Source organism: Vulpes vulpes, chromosome 16 (genome assembly GCF_048418805.1).
Source record: "Vulpes vulpes isolate BD-2025 chromosome 16, VulVul3, whole genome shotgun sequence".
In the NCBI taxonomy this organism is placed as follows: domain Eukaryota; kingdom Metazoa; phylum Chordata; class Mammalia; order Carnivora; family Canidae; genus Vulpes; species Vulpes vulpes.
This window is the reverse complement of record NC_132795.1, coordinates 53,859,444-53,879,708: the sequence shown is the minus strand read 5'-3', so window position 1 is coordinate 53,879,708 and position 20,265 is coordinate 53,859,444. Positions and strand designations below refer to the sequence as shown.

The 20,265-nt window shown below is 40.5% G+C and overlaps 1 protein-coding gene and 1 pseudogene across 1 annotated transcript in view; both read left to right on the top strand.

Annotated features, from left to right (window-relative positions):
- MEI1 (meiotic double-stranded break formation protein 1) overlaps positions 1-20,265 on the top strand; it is a 73,741-nt gene that overhangs the window by 25,648 nt on the left and 27,828 nt on the right. The window contains exons 16-19 of the mRNA XM_026017401.2: positions 1,811-1,871; positions 3,097-3,194; positions 5,718-5,886; positions 12,377-12,524. Coding sequence (XP_025873186.2) covers positions 1,811-1,871; positions 3,097-3,194; positions 5,718-5,886; positions 12,377-12,524 — 476 coding nt within the window. The remainder of the gene's footprint in view (positions 1-1,810; positions 1,872-3,096; positions 3,195-5,717; positions 5,887-12,376; positions 12,525-20,265) is intronic.
- LOC112934017 (chromobox protein homolog 3 pseudogene) lies at positions 17,522-18,285 on the top strand (annotated as a pseudogene).

Sequence of the window (20,265 nt, the reverse complement as noted above, 5' to 3'; positions counted from 1 at the left end):
AAATTTACTGATACTTCTCTGAGAATGTCAAGGAGTTCCACCTCAGAGCCCACAGCACACGTCTTTCCATATTGCTCTCCATACTTCATACTCAGACCTCACAAGATGTTTTAGCATCTCTGACTTCTGACTGCTGAATGTCAGAAGTACCCCCAGTCATCGTGACACCTGAAAATTGTCCCCACATGCTTCCAGATGCCTTGGTAAGGGGTGGCACTCCATGTGAAAGCTGCTGTCTATCTGTATGCTGAACCGCCTTCTTAAAATTGAACCCCTGTGGCTCTCAACTACCTTAGCCATCTCCAGGCCTTCTTGCATCTATTTATTTTCTTCTCTTACTAGTCATTTTTTCCTCCGAAGCATAAACCTTCCTTTCTCACTTTTCCCGTAGTCACCTTGTAAATACTTCAATCTGCAGAATAAGCCCAGGAGTCAGAGTCAGAGTCTGCTTTATTTTCCTTAGAAAGTAGTAGTGATGGTGAGAATGGGAAGGGGAAAAGAGCCAAAAACAGTAAGGGAGGAGAGAGAAAGGTAATAATAATTAATAACTAATAACTAACATTTATTACACTCTTACTATTGTCAGATACTGTCTTCTTTCTTTTTTTAAGAAACAGACTTTTTTATTTTTTATTTTTTTTAAAGATTTTATTTATTCATGACAGAGAGAAAGGCAGAGACACAGGCAGAGGGAGAAACAGGCTCCATGCAGGGAGCCTGACGCAGGACCCAATCCCAGGACCCTGAGATCATGACCTGAGCTGAAGGCAGATGCTCAACCACTGAGCCACCCATGTGCTCCAGAGCTTTGAGTCTTAGATAAGATTGGTAGAGTCAGATTTCTGTTTTAGAAAGATCATTTGTGGATTAGTGTGGACCATGAGTTAGAGGGAGGCAAGATTGGAGAAAACAGTTCAATCTCTTGCATTAACTCAGTCTGGTGATAGGAACTAAGGCAGTGTTAGGGGATGTGCACCAGCTGACTGTGGGGCAGGAGGGAGAGGGAACAGCTCAGGGTAATGCCTTGGGTTGTAACTGCCATCTAGGTGGGTCATGATGATTTTTATTGAGAGGAAGCTCGCTAGAAGAGAATTTGATTTGGGAAGGTAGTAGAGGATGTGATCAGTATGAGCCAGGATGAGCATGTCCTAAGTCTGGTTTAAACTGCTCTCAGTGATTGAATGTCTGCCTTTGACTCAGGTCATGATCCCGGGGCCCTGGGATTGAGTCCCTGCATCAGGCTCCCTGCATGGAGCCTGCTTTTCCTTCTGCCTATGTCTCTGCCTCTCTCTGTGTATCTCTCATGAATAAAGATATAAAATCTTAAAAAATAAATCTATCGGGGATCCCTGGGTGGCGTTGCGGTTTGGCGCCTGCCTTCGGCCCAGGGCGCGATCCTGGAGACCGGGGATCGAATCCCACATCGGGCTCCTGGTGCATGGAGCCTGCTTCTCCCTCTGCCTATGTCTCTGCCTCTCTCTCTCTCTCTCTCTCTCTCTCTCTCTCTCTCTGTGACTATCATAAATAATAAAAATTAAAAAAAAATAAATCTATCAAAAAAACAACAACAGCTGGGCAGCCCTGGTGGCCCAGCAGTTTAGCACCACCTTCGACCCAGGGCGTGATCTTGGAGACCGGAAATCGAGTCCCGCGTCGGGCTCCCTGCATGGATCCTGCTTCTCCCTCTGCCTGTGTCTCTGCCTCTCTCTGTGTGTCTCTCGTTGATAAATAAAATCTAAACAAAACAAAACAAAACAAAACAACAAACAAGCAAACAGCTACTCTCTGCTTTCTTCCCACTTCTCCCAAGCTTCCTCATCATTCATACGACTAACCCTGGAACTGAAGGCCAGGTTCTGCAGCAGTCTGAGGTATGTATGGTCTCAGGCAGAATTAGTGCCAACCAGCCAGTGTCCTTGATTGGACGAGTAGAAATTTCTGACTGGTGTGGTTTTTTCATGGGGGGATTGACACAGTGTCAGAATTGCTCAGCAGCTGGTGGTATGAGCTGGACGGGCTTCTACAACTTTTATTTAATCTGGTTCTGTTGAGACACTCATTCCATGTGATACTTGGATGGGCATCTGTTACATCAAAGCTGTAAAGCCTCTTAGAGATCATTTGTCTAACCCCAGTCGTTGTACAAATGGGGGAATGGAAGCCCTCAGAGGGTAATGAAAGAAGAGACCAGAGAGAGAGAGAGAGAGAGAGAGAGAGTGAGTCATGTTCTAGATACTGCTAGCTGAGCATTTCCAGAGGAGAAGCTCTCTTGTTCAAGGTAGAGACTTCTGGAATGCCTGGGTGGCTCAGTGGCTGAGTATCTGCCTTTGGCTCAGGGCATTGTCCCAGGATTGAGTCCTGCATCAGGCTCCCCTCAGAGAGCCTGCTTCTCCCTCTGCCTGTGCTCTATCTCTGTGTCTCTCATGAATAAATAAATAAAATCTTAAAAAAGTGAAAACAAAACAAAACAAAAAAACCAGAGACTTCAGTCTCTGTCTTGTTACGTTTCTAGAGTAACCTTTTCTTCCTTCCCATTTATGGTTTTCTACCTGTCTCTGCGTTTACTTGACAGAGTCCATTTGTTACTGCCTACAGCCTGCAAGGTGACCATAAAGCACTAAGTCTCCTTGCATATCTCTGAATAAAACACCAATCTTCAGGAGGGAATACAAACACAGGGATCTGTCTGGATTCAAAGTCACAATTTTGGATTGGACAGGTAGTTCTTCTTGACTACTTGTCTTGATTCAATAGCTTTGTTTTAAACTAGTATTCCCAAGCCCTTTCCTGGCTTAGCAGCACTCATTTTTTGTTAGTATGGTTTGTTAAGTTGGAGTTCAGTAGCCCTCCTTGATTTATTTTTTCAGTTAAATTTTAGTGAATGCTTGTGTGTCTAAGTTACAGCTGTGGCAGCAGGTTCCATATTTATTATTCACAGCTACCTCCAGAACTCTTTTTCTAGGGCCACGGATGGCTAGAATTTCACTGGGCTCTGGCACAAGGCAGTGGTGCCCCGGTATATGGCAGGGATAATGCTGTCCCAGCCAAAGTTGCAACATCCTCTCTCCTGTTCTCTCTTCCCCTCCACCCTCTAAGGCACTCAGCCCTAAATCAGGTATGTTCCAGCTTCCTCTATTACATGATCCTCAACCTCCTCTCCACTCCAGAGAAGACAGAACCACTTTCCAAAGAAGGTAAGACGCTGCAGCCTGACCATTCATCAGGTCAGTGGTGATCTTTTACAGTCTGGATGCCTTTGTTGATTAGCTGGGTAGTGAGTCAATATCACAATAATTATGACCTCTTTGCTAGAAGCTGCCCAGAGGAAACATGAAGTCATGGAATGGTGGGACTGTAGGTTAACACCTAGGGAGATGAGATAGTAGAGTCAGAAAACAATAAGAACCTGAGGTTGCTGGATCCTTAGACTCAAAAGGTTGAGAAAGACCCCAAAGCTTATCAAGCCTAGTTCCTCATCCTGGCCATCTCTTCTGTAACTTCCCTTACACCAGACTTTTCGCTCTCTGCTTGTTACCTCCAGAGACTTCTCAAAATACTTTGAATGGCCTGTTCCACTTCTTTGTTTCTTCATTCAAAAAGTATTTCTTGAGCATCTTCTGTGTGCCAAGTGCTGGTTATAGAATTTCAAAGTTCTGTCCTTATGGGATGACAGAGGTAGACAGTAAACACACAGATACAATGTCAGAAATGAGTTAAGTGCTATGAAAAAAATAAAACTGGACAAAGGGATAGAGGGTGATGGAGGGAGAAGATGCAGGTTAGGTAGGTGGTTAGGGAAGGCCTCTGTGAGTACGTAACATGTTAGCAGAGGTCTGAGTAAGTTAAAAGAGGTATCTTCAGAGTCTAGAGGGGGAACAGCAGATGTAGGGCTGAGAGCTGAAGTTTTTCCCTCTATTGAATATTCACTGAACTGTTACGCCAGGAAGGCCTCAGGGCTGCTGTGAACACAGTGATAATTAAGAAGTGTTCTCTTCCCTAAAGAGTTCGTCTATCCTAGACCTCTTTTGGTATAACATAAAATAATCTAATCATTGTTCTGTTCATTCATTCATTCATTCAGCAAAGATGATACCTTCTTTGTAGTGCTGGCCATGTTTCCTCTTTTTTACATTTATGAAGATGTGTCATGTCTCCCTACTTCCTAAACCTCTCTTCCTCTTTCTTTTTTTCCTGACACTGTGCAGAGAGAGACAGAAGCCTAGGTGAATATTTTCATTCCTTCCAACATGGCTTGGCTCCTAGTTCCCACACTATAGCATCCACTCCTCTCTGCGTGGTGTCCTGCTCTCTGCCTGTTCAGGTGTGGTCTGGCCTGCAGAGAGACGAGCACAACTACTTCTGCCATGGTTGCTGCCTAAGATATCGTTGGTAGCCACTGCATAGCACCTCTTGTCCTCACTGCTGCTGACAGCGCCCTCTCTTTTGGGAACAGGACACATATTTGCCACATATCTGCCTTGTCAAATCTGAGTGCCAGGAAGAACAGCAGACCTTACTTACATTGTAGCCTGCTTCTTTCTTTTATATATCAGGAGAACGGGTGGGTGGATATATGAAACTCAAGAATATTAGTTTCATTTTGACGATAATGATCATAGTGTGCTTTGGTGGAGAAATCACCTAAACTTAGAATTAGGAGATCTGACCTGGCTCTGCTATTAGATTGCTGTGTGACATTCTCCATCCTCCATTTGGCCGTAAGTCCACTGTACTGGTAGGACAGATTTCACTTGACCTCTCACTTGGCTTCCTGCTTTTGGTCTTACATCCTCCAACCGATCTCCATCCACTGGTGGAAAGATCTATCCAAAAACCAAGTCTTATCATCCTAACACCCTGGCCTTCAGCTGTGGTCCCCAAACATCAGTCTGTGGGGCACTGTGATGAAGTGATGAAGTGATGATCATTGCTTCACAGTGATGAAGGTTCCTCTGATCTGTGGTGAAATGTGGAAAATAAGGGTAATATAGTGAATTTTCTATAAAGTTGACTTTATTGAAAGTTTAAACTCTGAAGTCTTTTCCGAAACGGAGGTTTCATAGGAAATGTATTCTTAGGATAAAATCTAAATTCTTCACTCAGCATTCAAGCTACAAATAATGTCACATAGTTCTGCAACTCCTGAGACTCCATATCTATTCATCACTGGTTCCGTCAGCCTGAACTCCTTGCTGTGCCCTAAACGTGTCCTCTTATGCCTCTGGGCCTTTCAGCACCTTGCTTCCTGTGCCCAGGATTCTCTGCTCTCACTTTTTTTGCCTGTTTTATGCTTACCGTTCATAGTCCCCTCCTTTTGGAGCTTGTCCTCCAAACCCCAGGTGATACAAGTCACACCCTCCTCCATGTTTGAACAGGGTACTTGCTCACATGTCCTATAACCGTCTCATTATGTCTTTTCTCAGCCACCAGCTCCTGGAGATAGGGCCTATGTGTCACAGCCTGGCCTAGAGGAGCCACTCAGGGAACATTTGTCAGTGAATGAATGAAGGATTGTATCCATGTTCTTTCACATGTTACCTTTCATCCCTCCTGGCAGACTGAAGGCTGCATAAAGGAAGCAGAAACTCTGATTTCCCTTTATCTTGCATGTACCCTGCTACCCTTTGCAGTACTCTTCATATAGTAGATACTCATATGCTGATTATCTGCTTTCCTGTGTTGTCTGTGTGGCTTTCTCTTGCTTCTTTTTTCCCCAGAACTCTCTGTGGTATCCACGTTCCTACAACATGGGCTGCCCCACATAAGCAGCAGGAACCCTGAAAGCCTTGCCTTCTTATCAGATCGCCAGTATATGGAGAAAACTGCTCGCCAGAGACAGTACTGCATCTTGCTCCTCTTCTACTTGGCCTACATCCACGAGGATAGGTCAGTGTTCCATGCCAGTGGCTGGCAATGCATCCTAGGACTCTCATCTGTAGCCCAATTTAGTTCAATAAATATTCACAGAGACATCCTCTCCAAACCTGGTGCTGAGCACTGGGGACATGGATAAATGAGAAATGGGTTGTATTCCTGAGGGGCTCACATGTTGGAGGGGGGTTAAGGCAGCTGGGTAATCACGGTGTTGAAAGCAGAGGCCTAGAATGCTAATGAAGTTTTTTTAGTATGCTTAAAAGGTATTGTTTGTGCATAGAAAAAAAATTAGTGGTTTACTTTGGTTTTAAGAATTACTATATAGGGGCAGCTGGGTTGGCTCGGTTGGTTAAGAGTCTGCCTTCAGCTCTGGTCATGAGTCCTGAGATCAAGCCCCGTTGGCTCCCTGCTCAGTGGGGAACCTGCTTCTCCTACTTGTGTCCCTCCCCTCCCTGGTGCTTGTGCACATGCTTTCTCTGTCTCTCAATTAAAATATTTAAAAAGAATTACCACACAGGGGTGGCTTAGTCAGTTGTCTGCCTTCGACTCAGGTCCTGATTCTGGGGTCCTGGGATCAGGCCCCATGTTGAGCTCCCTGCTCAGCGGGGAGTCTGCTTCTCCCCCATACTCCTAGCTCATGCACTCTATCTCTTTCTCCAATAAATAAATAAAATCTTAAAAAAAAGAATTACTATACAGTTTAAGGGGCTCCTGGGTGGTACATTCTGACTCTTGGTTTTGGCTCAAGTCATGATCTCAGGGTCCTGAAATTGAGCCCCACCTCGGTCCCTGCTCTGGACATTAAGCCTGCTTAAGATTCTCTTTCTCCCTCTCCCTTTGCTCCTCCCCCTCCTTAAAAAAAAAAAAGAATTACTGTACAATTTATCAAAATTTTAAAATCAAAGCTTAAAAAATGTTTTTTTTGAGCTAGAATTCCTATAACGTAGAATTAATATTAAAGTTAACAGTTCAGTGGCATTTAGTATATTCACAGCATTATGCAACCACCACCTCTCTCTAGTTCCAAAACATTTCCATCACTCCAGAGTAAAATCTCATACCTATTAAGCATTCACTCCTTGTTCCTCCTTCTGCTTAGCTTCTAGGAACAACAATCTATGATCTGTCTCTATGGATTTACCTATTCTGAATATTTCTTATAGATGGATTATACAGTAAATGACTTTTTGTGTCTGGCTTTTTCCACTTAGCATAATATATTTGAGACTCATTCAGTTAGCATAATATTTGTAGCACATATCAGTACTTCATTCTTTTGCATGTAGCTTATGTAGATTTGCAGCATCACATGTTACAAAGGCTATTCTTTCCTGCACTGAATTGTCTTGGCACCCTCATTGAAAATCACTTGACCCATGTGATTCTTTTTTTTAATTGAGATATAATTGACATATAACAGTAATTTCAAGTGTACAACATAATGATTTCTATATTTGTATATATTGCAAAATGATCACAGTAAGTTCAGTTAGCATCCATCACCATGTGTAGTTGCAAATTTTTTTTCTGGTGTTGAGAAGTTTTAAGATTTGTTATCTTAGCAACTTATTTATTTATTTTTAGATTTTATTTATTTGAGAAAGAGAGAGAAAGCACAAGCAGGGGGTAGGAAGGAGGGGAAAGGAAGGGCAGGGAGGGGCCAAGGGAGAGGGAGGTGAGGGAGGAGGAGGGGGAGAGGGAGAGGGAGAGGCAGACTCCCTGCTGAGCAGGGAGCTTTGTGCAGGCTTGATCCCAGATGACCCAAGCCAAAGGCAGATGGTTAACTGCCTGAGCCACCCGGGTGCCCAGCAACTTTCAAATATACAGTGCAGTATTATCAACTGTAGTCACCATGCTGTGCATTACATCCCCAAGGTCTCTTTATTTTATAACAGGAAGTTTGTACCCTTCACCCATTTTGCCCACTCTCAACTCTCATCGCTAACAGCCACAACAGCCACCAATCTGTTCTTTGTATCTATGAGTTCAGTTTTTTGTTTTGTTTTTTTTTAAGATTCCATATATAAGTAAGATCATACAGTTATTTTTTTCTCCCTTTCACTTATTTCACTTAGCCTAATGTCCCAAGGTCAATCCATGTTGTTTTAAATGGCAGGATTCCCTTTTTTTAATGGTTGAATAGTATTCCATTTTGTGTGTATATGTAGGACATTTTCTTGATCTACTCATCCACCAGTGGACACTTAGGTTTTTTTCCATGGCCGTAGTAAATGGTGCTGCAGTGAAAATGGGGGTGTAGATATCTTCCTGAGTTCAGATAAATACCCAAAAGTAAAATTGCTGGATCATATGATAGACTATTTTTAATTTTTTGAGGTAACTCCATTCTCTTTTCCATAGTGACTGCACCAATTTTACATTCCCACCAGCAGTGCTCACGTATTCCCTTTTCTCCACATCCTTGCCAACACTTGTTTTTTGTCTCTTTGATAATTGCCATTTAACAGATATTAAGTGATACCTCATTGTGGTTTTGATTTACGTTTCCTTGCTGATTAGTGATGTTGAGCATCTTTTCATGTACCTGTTTGTCACCTGCATGTCTTCTTTGGAAAAATGTCTATTTAGATCCTCTGCCCATTTTTACATTGGACGTATTTTTAATTTTTTTTTACTATTAAATTGTATGAGTTCTTTATGTGTTTGAATATTATTTTTTATCAGATATTATGATTTGCAGAGATTTTTCTCCTATTGAATAGATTGCCTTTTCATTTTGTTGTTCCTTTGCTTTGCAGAAGCTTTTTAGCTTGAAATTGTTCTATTTAGGGCACCTGGGTGGCTCAGCTTGGGTCATAATCCCAGGATCTTGGGGTCGAGCCTTATGTCAGGCTCCCTGCTCAGTGGGGAGTCTGCTTCTCCCTCTCCCTCTGCCCCTTCCCCCCACTCATGTTCTCTCTCACTCACTCTGCTCTCTCTCTCAAATAAATGAATAAATAAATCTTTAAAAAATGCAATAGTCCCATTTATTTTTGCTTTCAGTGTAGGATCCAAAAAAAATCATCCCAAAGACTGATGTCAAGCAGCTTACTGCCTGTGTTTTCTTTTAGAAGTTTTATGGTTGCAGGTCTTACATTCATGTCTTTAATTCACATTGAGTCAATTTTTGTGTATGGTATAAGAGATTGGACCACTTTTTTTTTTTCCATGTGGCGTGCAATTTTCTTAATACCATTTATTGAAGAGACTATGCTTTCCCCATTGTATATTCTTGGCTCCTTTGTTGTAAATTAATTGACTGTATATGCATGGGATTATTTCTGGGCTGTATGTTTATCCCATTGGTCTATGTGTCTGTTTTATGCCAATAACATACTCTTTTGATTACTGACCATGTGATTCTTAGAATGTTTTTTCTTAAAAATCATGTAAATATTCTAGTAAAATAGTTGGGTATAAAGTTAAAGTACATTTCTTTTTTTAAAAATATTTTATTGGGGCAGCCCCGGTGGCGCAGCGGTTTAGCGCCGCCTGCAGCCCGGGGCGTGATCCTGGAGACCCGGGATCGAGTCCCACGTCGGGCTCTCTGTATGGTGCCTGCTTCTCCCTCTGCCTGTGTCTCTGCCTCTCTCTGTCTCTGTCTCTGTCTCTATGAATAAATAAATAAAATCTTTAAAAAAAATAAAAAATAAATAAAAAATAAAAAATATTTTATTTATTTATTCATGAGAGACACAGAGAGAGAGAGAGAGAGAGAGGCAGAGACACAGGCAGAGGGAGAAGCAGGCTCTATGCAGGGAGCCTGACATGGGACTCCATCCTGGGTCTCCACAATCAGGCCCTGGGCTGAAGGTGGCGCTAAACTGCTGAGCCACCTGGGCTGTCCATAATGTACATTTCCATACACCTGCTAGAGTTAACTACTGTTATGTACCCTGTGTGAACTTGTCTGTGTATCAGCAAACAAACATATGCTTCTTTTTTTCCAATATACAGAATGGGATATTATATAAGGTCTTCAACTTGTCTTTTAATCTAGCAATTTATCTTGGAGATCTTTTCATATTAGTGTTTGTATTAATAGATCTACCTCATACTTTTAGTAGCTGTATAATATTTATATTATAACTATCATTTATTTTATTTTTATTTCTTAAATAAGCATTTTATTTTGGAGTAATTATAGATTTATAGGAAAGTTGCAAAGAATAGAGAATTCTTCACTAATTTTCTCCTAATGTTAACACGACTGTGGTACTAAGACATCAACCTTGGTACACTGGCATTTTTTCCATTTTTTTTATTGTGGTAAAATACACAAACATAAAATTTATATCTTAACCATTATTAGTGTACTGTTCAGGAGTACTAAATACATTAATATTGTTGTGCTACCATCACCACTATTCATCTCCAGAATTCTTTTCATCTTGCAAAACTAAAATTCTGTACTGGTTAGATAACTCTACATTTCTCCTTCCCAGCCAACAGCAACCACTATTCTACTTTCTGTTCCAATGATTTTCACTATTCTAAGCGCTTCATATAAGTAGAATCATGCCGTATATATATCTTTTTGTGACTGGCTTATTTCATTTAACATAGTGTCCTCAAGATTCATCCATGCTATAACATGTTAGAATTTCCTTCCTTTTTATGCTAAATAATGCTCCACTATATGTATATACCACATTTTGCTTATAGATTTGTCTGACAGACACGTGGACAGCTTCCACCTTTTGGCTATTGTAAATAATACTGCTGTGAACATGGGTATACAAATACCTCTTTGAGACCCTGTTTTCAATTCTGGGTATATACCCAGATTGTTGGATCATCTGGTAGTTCTATTTTTAATTTTTTGAGGAAATGGCATGCTCTTTTTCACAGCAGCTGTACTGTTTCACATTCCTGCTAATGCTGTATAAGGGTTCCAATTTCTTTTCTTTTTTTAAAAAAAGATTTTATTTATTCATAGGCACAAAGAGAGGAGCAGAGACACAGACAGAGGGAGAAGCAGGCTCTATGCAGGGAGCCCAATGTGGGACTCAATCCTGGGTCTCCAGGATCACACCCCAGGCTGCAGGCAGTGCCAAACTGTTGCGCCACCAGGGCTGCCTGGGTTCCAATTTCTCTACATACTCACCAATGCTTGTTATCTTCTGCTTTTTAACAGTGGCCATCCTAATGGGTGTGAGGTTATTATCTCATATTTTGATTTGCATTTCTCTAGTGATTAGTGATGTTAAATACCTTTCCCTATGCTTATTGGACATTTGTATGCCTTCTTTGGAGAAATATCTATTCAAGTCCTTTGCCCATTTTTGAATCACCAAGTTTTGTTGTTACTGAGTTTTAGGAGTCCTCTATTATTCTGAATATTAATCCCTTATTAGATACATGATTTGCAAATATTTTCTCCCATTCTCTGAGCTGCTTTTTCATTCTGTTGATGGCACTTTTTGATACCCAGAGGTTGAAAACTATCAATTTGTCTATTTTTTTTGTGGTTGTTGTCTATGCCTTTCATGTCATATCCAAGAAAATCATTGCCAAATCTGGTGTTGCAAAGCTCTTGCTTTATGTTTTCTTCTAAGAGTTGTATAGTTTTAGGCCTGGACCCATTTGGGGAATATTTTTCTTTAAATATTTTATTTATTTATTCATGAAAGACAGAGAGAGAGGCAGAGACGGGCAGAGGGAGAAGCAGGCTAACCATGGGGAGCCTGAGGCAGGATTCGATCCCAGGACCCTGGTATCATGCCCTGAACTGAAGGCAGACACTCAACCGCTGAGCCACCCAGGCGTCCCGGGGAATATTTTTTATATCATGTTAGGTGAGGGTACAGTGTCTTTCTTTTGCATGTCCAGTTTTGCCAGGACCATTTGTTGAAAAGCTTGTCTTTTCCCCCATTGAGTGGTTTTGGCATTCTTGTTGAATTTCACTAGTTTTTCCTCTACTGTCCCTTTTCTGTTCCAGGACATTATGGTTATTTAGTATTACCCATTTTAAAATGTTTAATTTTTTTGGAACTTAATTCAATAGGTAGTGAAGTGATGGTGGAAAATTCAAAAGGTATAATAGGGTATATGTCTCTTATATTTCACCAAAAAAAGTCAGGCTCCTTCTCACCCCCATTTCCCTTGCACATACAAGCATTGATGTATCCCTTTCCCAGAAAGTAGCCCATTGAACACATCAATGTTTAATGATAAAGAGTAATGGATTGGTGGCCAAAAAAAGGGACTCCTAAACTCCAGAAGTAGCATTATTCTCTTTAACAGTGCTAGTCCAGTCAGCAGACCCTTCACCTCCTAGTTACTAGTGTGGAGTCTCTGGCCCCTAACAAGGCCTTGTGCAAAGCATAGAACCATGTGCTATGTGTGTATGACAATGTTTTGTAAGTATATGTAGCATGCTCTGTGCAAAGGTGTCATTGGGTTGTGGACATGCTGGGGCAGAGGACAGAAGGAAGCAGGAAGATGTGGCAAGGCAGGACAGCCATTTCTGTCTTTTTCACTCACTCTCCTTGGTTGACAGGTTTGTCTCAGAGGCAGAATTATTTGTGGCTGTGCAAAGCTTCCTCCTGTCTCTGCAGGACCAGGGTGAGCGCCCTCCACTGGTGGTCTTCAGAGCCTCCATCTATCTGGTTTCACTCTGTCAGGACAAAGACAGAGCACTAGATGAGGTATGCACCAAAATGGTTGGGACTCTTCCTTCTCCCGCTATACCCTTTATATCATGGGTCCTTGAGAGACCATGGTGGCACATATATAGAGAGAGATAGGAAGAGAGGGAGAAGGAGTCTTGGTGGAATGGGGAGGGAGCGGGGGCTGACCTGTTCAGAGCCTATGTAATTTAGCTAATTCTCTCAATAGTCCTGAGAGGAAGATTATTATTTCCATTTTTTACAGGTAAGAAAATCAAGACTTGGGTTAAAGTAACTTTCTCTAGATTACACAATTAATTGATGGGGGAGCCAGGACTCCAGTTCAGACTTGACCAACTCCCAAGGTTCTTTTCTTAGAAGCACCACCTCTGGTTTGAAAAGGAAGAGAAAAGTGTGAGGTATATATTTCTATAAACAGTTTATCAAAGTGGGTGATCAGGTGATCTTGGAGCACTTTGATAGTGGTTGGTTTCTCTTTCCAGATTCTTTATAAATTCTTATGGATCAAGGACTATATCTGATTCATCACTAAGTCTTTTGCCTCTTTCATTGAATATTGCTTCTACTCCTTAGATATGGAACTTCAGCCTCAACCTAAAGATACTCTTTCTTCACTGACTGAATTTTTCCTCTTTTTAAAAGGTTTTCAAAAATTTTATTTAACCTCTACACCCAACCTGGGGCTCAAACATGACCTTGAGGTCAAGAGTCACACACTCCTCCATCTGAGCCAACCAGGCACCCCATAATTCTGCCTCTTTTTGATTACTATTGAGGCAAAAATGATGTAACTAGACCTGGTTTAATTTGAATGGAAGCAGAAAGTTGTAGTTGAAGTGCATGAGTTTTCAATAAAGTAGACCTAGATATAAATATCCCATTATATCTTTTTTTGTGACATTTAAAGCCATTGGTGATCATTGCCTACTATTAATTCGTTAGGGGTTGCAAAATAATGCTATCTTAATTCTGTAATTTAGTCTTTGTTTATTAACTGGGATAGTTGCATAAAAAGAAGCTTCCTTTATCAACTATTCAGTTACTCAGAATGGTAGATTGTATAGGAAGCATAGGTTGAATATTTGAGTCTTTCCTTTTAATTACAGTTTTTTACAAAAAAGGAATTGGTTGTCTAGAATTCCCTAAGGGGAGCAAAGAGATTTTTTTAGTGTCATTATGAACTCATGGATTTAAAAATATTTAGCATGTTTCAATCTACTGTAGTTATTATCCTTTTGTTATCCTATCTTCAGTCAGTGGGAGCCATTCAGGGTAGCTCCTGAGTCCTTGACATAACCCTCGTAGTCTTTGGCAGAATTTGGGTTTTCTACTCTGATAAGATGCCTTAAGCTTATATATGCTTCCTGCTCTCCCATTTGCTTTTGAACCTACCCCAGTTAGGCTTTCACCCCTACCACATCTGTCACCAGTAACAGATACTTGACTAAAGCCAGTAATCAATATTTAGTCATTACCTTACTTGACTTGTCAACAATGTTTGTTTGTTTGTTTCTTTCTTTCTTTCTTTCTTTCTTTCTTTCTTTCTTCTTGAAACATTGCCTTTATTTGGCATCTAGAATGCTGTGTACTCCTGATTTTCCTCCGACCTCTCTGGCAGTTATATCTTAGTGTTTTTTGCTGATTTTCTCTTATCATTGGGACCTCTAAGTGTTGTAGTGCCCCAGGGCTCAGTCTTTGATGCTCTGCTTTTCTCTCTAAATTTATTTCTTTGCTAATCTCATATAGTCCCATGGTTTGATTCATGGCTGAATTAAAAAAGATGACTCTGACTGCTAGGACAATAGACCAATAGGGTACAAGGTGGAAGTGTAGAAACCAGTTAGGAGGCTACAGCAATAATCTGGACAAGAGATAGTAGAGGAGGTGATGAAGAGCATTATCTTCTGGATAGATTTTAAAACTAGAGCCAAGAGAATCTCTTGATGGATCAGTGTGAACTATAAGATATAAGAATAAGAGAATAAAAGGATATATAGGGATCCCTGGGTGGCGCAGTGGTTTGGCGCTTGCCTTTGGCCCAGGGCGCGATCCTGGAGAACCGGGATCGAATCCCACATCAGGCTCCCGGTGCATGGAGCCTGCTTCTCCCTCTGCCTATGTCTCTGCCTCTCTCTCTCTCTCTCTGTGTGTGACTATCATAAATAAATAAAAAAATTAAAAAAAAAAAATAAAAGGATATATATTTTAAAGATTTTATTTATTCTTGAGAGACACCGGGAGGGAGAGAGAGAGAGGCAGAGACACAGGCAGAGGGAGAAGCAGGCTTCATGCTGGGAGCCTGACGTGGGATTCGATCCCAGGTCTCCAGGATCAGGCCCTGGGCTGAAGGCGGCGCTAAACCGCTGAGCCACCCAAGCTCGCCTAAAAGGATATTTCCAAAGATTTTTGGTTCTGATGGAGGTTGAAGAATTGTATTGAAATAGTAGAGAGAATGAGCTGGAAAGATAGTGGAGTGGTGGTAAAGTGGGATACTTGAGTTAGGATTATTGAGGAACATCAGTTCTTGGTAATGGTAGGACCTAGGGGCATGACTGGCTGAGGCAAATAGAAGCGATTAGAAGGGAGAAAAGAATTTAGAGGCCATGTTTCAGGAACTAGGGAGGTGGGAGCAAAAATAGCCTCAGCTTGAGAGATTGTAGGCAAAACAGGTTTCTGGAAGAGGATCAAAGCAACAAGGTGAAGGGAACATTCAAAGAAGAGGCAGAGGACAAGGAATTTGCTGATAACTGTGAGTGACTTCTCTAGAGGGCACTGTGAAAGGGTCTTGGGAGCTAGGAATGAGTGGGAGATGGGAACAGAAGAGGGCATGTTTTGAGCCATATGGGATCATCTAGAAGTTCTGGACTTTTGAGGTGATTAATGTAAACGGGAGAAAAGGATAGGATTGGAATAGTTCTGACCGTTTCAAGACTAATCATGATGGTAAGATTGGATTTGGGAGGCTTCTTTACATATCTACCAGTGGTGGTGTGGAAACTAAAGGAGCCCATGGAGCTCCAGGCTTTCCCTCTAGGGTTGAATACATAAATGATATATAACATTATTTTGCATGCTTAAAAATTATATATAAATACATAAATGATAATACATCATCACAGCTTGATTTTTTAACCAATTTTACTTTTTTATCTTTATGTATTATTTATTCAGGATTTTTTATTGTAGTAAAACACAAACAAGATTTATCATCTTATCGATTTTTAGCGTATAGTTCAGTGGCATTAAGTACATTAATATTGGATAACTACTACCACCATTCATGTCCAGAACTCTTTTCATCCTGTAAAACTGAAACTCTATACCCATTAAATAATAACTCCCCAATGTGGATTGACCACTTGACAGGTGCCATGTGGGCTCTTGTCAGGATTAGGGTGAATCAAACATGTTCCCTGCCCTCAAGGAGCATCAATTTGGCAGGAGAGACCAAAAGATTCTTTATAAGAAGGCAGTAACAGCAATGAGTGCTCTCCTGGAGCTGGAGGACTGGTCAAGAGGTATGAAAACACACAGAGAAAGATATTGTATCTGATTATGGCATCAGGAGAGGCTTCATTGAGGAGAGAATTAAGATACAGAAGTAGGGAAGTTTTCTATTCTATCCCTTCAAGGGAAAAAGTCTAGTCTAGTCTAATCTAGTATGCCTTAGCTAAGTCATATAAGAGACAGAGTGGAGAGAAGCTGGAAAGGTAGATTTAAGTCTTTAACATGCTCAAAAATAAATTTAAGAAAACAATTCCAAGATGCCTGGGTGGCTCAGATGGTTAGGCATCTGCCTTAGCTCTGATCCTAGGGTTCTAGGATCAAGCTCCACATCAGGCTCCCTGCTCTGTGGGGAGTCTGCTTCTCCCTTTCCTTCTGCCCACTCCAGTCCCCCCCTCGTGCTCTCTCTCTCTCTGTTACTCTCTCGGTCTCCCCTCTCCTTCCAAATAAATAAAACCTTAAAAAAAAGAAAACAATTCCATTTGTAATAGCATCAAGAAATAAAATACATTAGAATAAATTTAACAGAAGAAGTACATTTCTGATCATTGAACATTATAAAACATCATTAAAAGAAATTAAAGAAGACCTAAACAAATAGAAAGACATCCTATGTTCATGAGTCAGAAGACCATAACCAGTTAAAAGATTAAAAAAAAAATTCTAGGATATAATGTACAACATACTGACTATAGTTAACAATTCTATTTTACATATTTGGGAATCACTGGGAGAGTAGAGCTTAAATGTTTTAATCACAAGGAAAAAGATTTTGTAACTGTGTGAGGTGATGGATGTTAGCCATACGTGTGATCATTTCACAATATATATATTTATCAAATCATTACATCATATATGTTAAACTTACAGAATGTTATATAGCAGCTATATCTCAATAAAACTGGGGAAAAAAGAAGACTTAATAGTGTTCAAATGGCAATAATCCTCAAATTGGTCTGAACATAATCCCAATCAAAATCCCAGTTGCCCCTCCCTCCCTTCCCTTCCTTCCCTTCCTTCCCTTCCTTCCTCCCTTCCTCCTTCCCTCTCTCCTTCCCTCTCTCCCTTCTTGAAATGGACAAGCTGATCCTACAATTCATATGGAAATGCAAGGAACCCAAGGTAACCAAACAGTCTTGAAAAAGAATAAAGGGGATCCCTGGGTGGCGCAGCGGTTTGGCGCCTGCCTTTGGCCCAGGGCGCGATCCTGGAGACCCAGGATTGAATCCCACGCCGGGCTCCCGGTGCATGGAGCCTGCTTCTCCCTCTGCCTATGTCTCTGCCTCTCTCTCTCTCTCTCTGTGACTATCAAAAATAAATAAATAAAAATTAAAAAAAAAAAAAAAAAAAAAGAAAAAGAATAAAGTTAGAGGACTCAAACTTTTTGATTTCAAACTTACTACAAAACTGGAGTAATCAAGGGAGATTCTGTAGATGTAAGAAGAGCTGCTTGGAGGTGGTAAATAATAGCTCTTCAAGTCTGCAATAAAAAATGGCCTCCAAAAAAAAAAATGGCCTCCAGTAAGAGTACATTGCAAAAAATGGAAAAAAAAACAGAATGAAAGAGTAACAAAGTAGAAGAAGCAGAGTCTGAAGAGTTTGTGGTGGAAACAGTACTGGACAATAATGCAATGAATGAGAAGGTAGAGTATTTATTTCCTCAAGTGGAAGGGATTTACAGATGCTGACAGTACCTGGAAATTGGAAGAAAATTTAGATTTTTTTTTAATTTTTATTTTATTTATGATAGTCACAGAGAGAGAGAGAGAGAGAGAGAGAGAGAGGCAGAGACACAGGCGGAGGGAGAAGCAGGCTCCATGCACCGGGAGCCTGATGTGGGATTCGATCCCGGTTCTCCAGGATCGCGCCCTGGGCCAAAGGCAGGCGCTAAACCGCTGCGCCACCCAGGGATCCCCTGGAAGAAAATTTAGATTGTCCAGAATTAACTGAAACATTTCTCAATTCTCAAAAAGCTGGTAAAGAAAAAGATGGTACAAAAAGAAAATCTTTATCTGAGAGTGAATCTGATGATAGCAAATCAGAGAAGAAAAGATGCTGCTGATAAACTAAGAGGCTTTGCCAGAGGTCTTGATCTGAATGAATAATCTGCTAGACAGCAGGGGGAGAATTCATGGTTCTCATGAAATGGAAAGATTCAGATGAGGCAGACATGGTGCTGGCAAAAGAGGCAAATATGAAGTATTCTTAAATTGTAATTGCTTTTTTTGAAGAGAGACTAACTTGGGATTCTTGGCCAGAAAGTGAAGTTCCATAATTGTTATATTGCTTTATATATACGTATATAATTTATATGTACATGTATATATATGTGTATATATATGTGGGTCTTGGTTTTTTATTAGTGTGAAGAAATAACATTCTAATGAAAAACCAGTTAGGTTGGTTTTGAAGTAGTATTGGGGGAGTTGTTAGGGTTCTTTTGCATCTATAGCACTAGTTACACTGAACAAATAAGTTTCCTGTAGTTGCCTCCTTTATCAGAAAATATTTGCAAGGCACCTGGGTGGCTCAGTGGTTGAGTGTCTGCCTTTGGCTCAGGGCATGATCCCAGAGTCCTGGGATCGAGTCCTACATCGGGCTCCCTGCAGGGAGCCTGCTTCTCCCTCTGCCTGTGTCTCTGCCTCTCTGTCTTTCATGAATAAATAGATAAAATCTTAAAAAAAAAAAAAAAAAAAAGAATATTTGAGACTATGGTATATTATTTCCCTGCATTCAAGAACACCTTTTCTAAGTGTTGGGGGAAATCTTCATAGTTGTTACTGAATCAGAATTTGTGTTTACTTCCCATATGCCTAAGGACAATTCTGGGCTTTTTGTTTACTTGGGTTTTTTTTTGTGTGTGTATACATTAAATTACATACTTAAATAGTTTCCTTATCTCTCTCTCTCTCTCTCTCTCTCTCTCTCTCTCTCCTTCCTTTCTTCCTTCCAGTCTCTTTCTCTGGCTTTCTTTCATTCTTTCACATTTACCAAAACAAAAAGAACATTTCATAAACATGGATAAGCCCATGTTTCTGGAATGCCATCATTTTCAGCAAACTAAGAAATAAATCACTTAAAGTTAAATTGAAAATTTTCCTGAAACCTTAACCTTCCAAATTTTGTAGTTAATTGGGCAATTTAAATATAATGTAAACAATTTAAATTGGACAATTTATTTAAAAAAAAATTTTTTTTTTTTTTAATTTATGATAGTCACACACAGAGAGAGAGAGAGAGGCAGAGACACAGGCAGAGGGAGAAGCAGGCTCCATGCACCGGGAGCCCGACGTGGGATTCGATCCTGGGTCTCCAGGATTGCACCCTGGGCCAAAGGCAGGTGCTAAACCACTGCGCCACCCAGGGATCCCTAAATTGGACAATTTAAAAGCAGCCATATCAGAATCCATATCTGTATCTATAGTTATGTGAATGCAACTTTATTTGCAAAACCCCTGGGAGGAAAATTTTATCACAACCTCCCCACTCAGATAAGAAAACTAGACAAGTCCTGGTGTGTTTCAATTAGGTGAGCAAAACTTAGTTAAATGGACATTTAAAGGATCCTTTTAGTAAACCATTCCTTTTCAAGAAGTTGAAAGCCCTGTGCTGTTTTGGCTAAAAGGTCATGATTCATGGAATATCTAAGACTTTTTTTTTTTTTAAGATTTTATTTATTTATTCATGAGAGACACAGAGAGAGACAGGCAGAGGGAGAAGCAGGCTCCATGCAGGAAGCCTAATGTAGGACCCTCCAGGATCACGCCCTGAGTCAAAGGCAGGTGCTCAACTGCTGAGCCACCCAGACATCCCAATATCTAAGATTTCATTCATGGAAACATAATCATAATTAGATTGTTAGAGATATTGGCAGTTTAGGATCTGCTGGAATAAATGAGTGAACAAACTGCTGTAATCTAAATTCCTGACCTGTATGTTTTTTCTTTACCCCAACTCATTCATTGCATGTAGGCTCAATTTTCTCAGTATTTCGGTTACTGGTTCAGCAGAAGCTAGGAAAAACAATAACTTTGTAGTAATCAGAATGTTTTCCAACTGTATATATATTTAACATTTTTAACATTTATTGAGGATTCTTGCCCAAATCTGTCCATATCCTAATGGTTACAAACTTTCTAATTCTACTACTCCTTCCAGTACATTAGAGGGGGAAAATTTTTTCATAATCTCCAAATCCACAACAATAAAACAATGTTGGAAACTGCCATAAGAACACAAGTGAAAAAAAATCTTT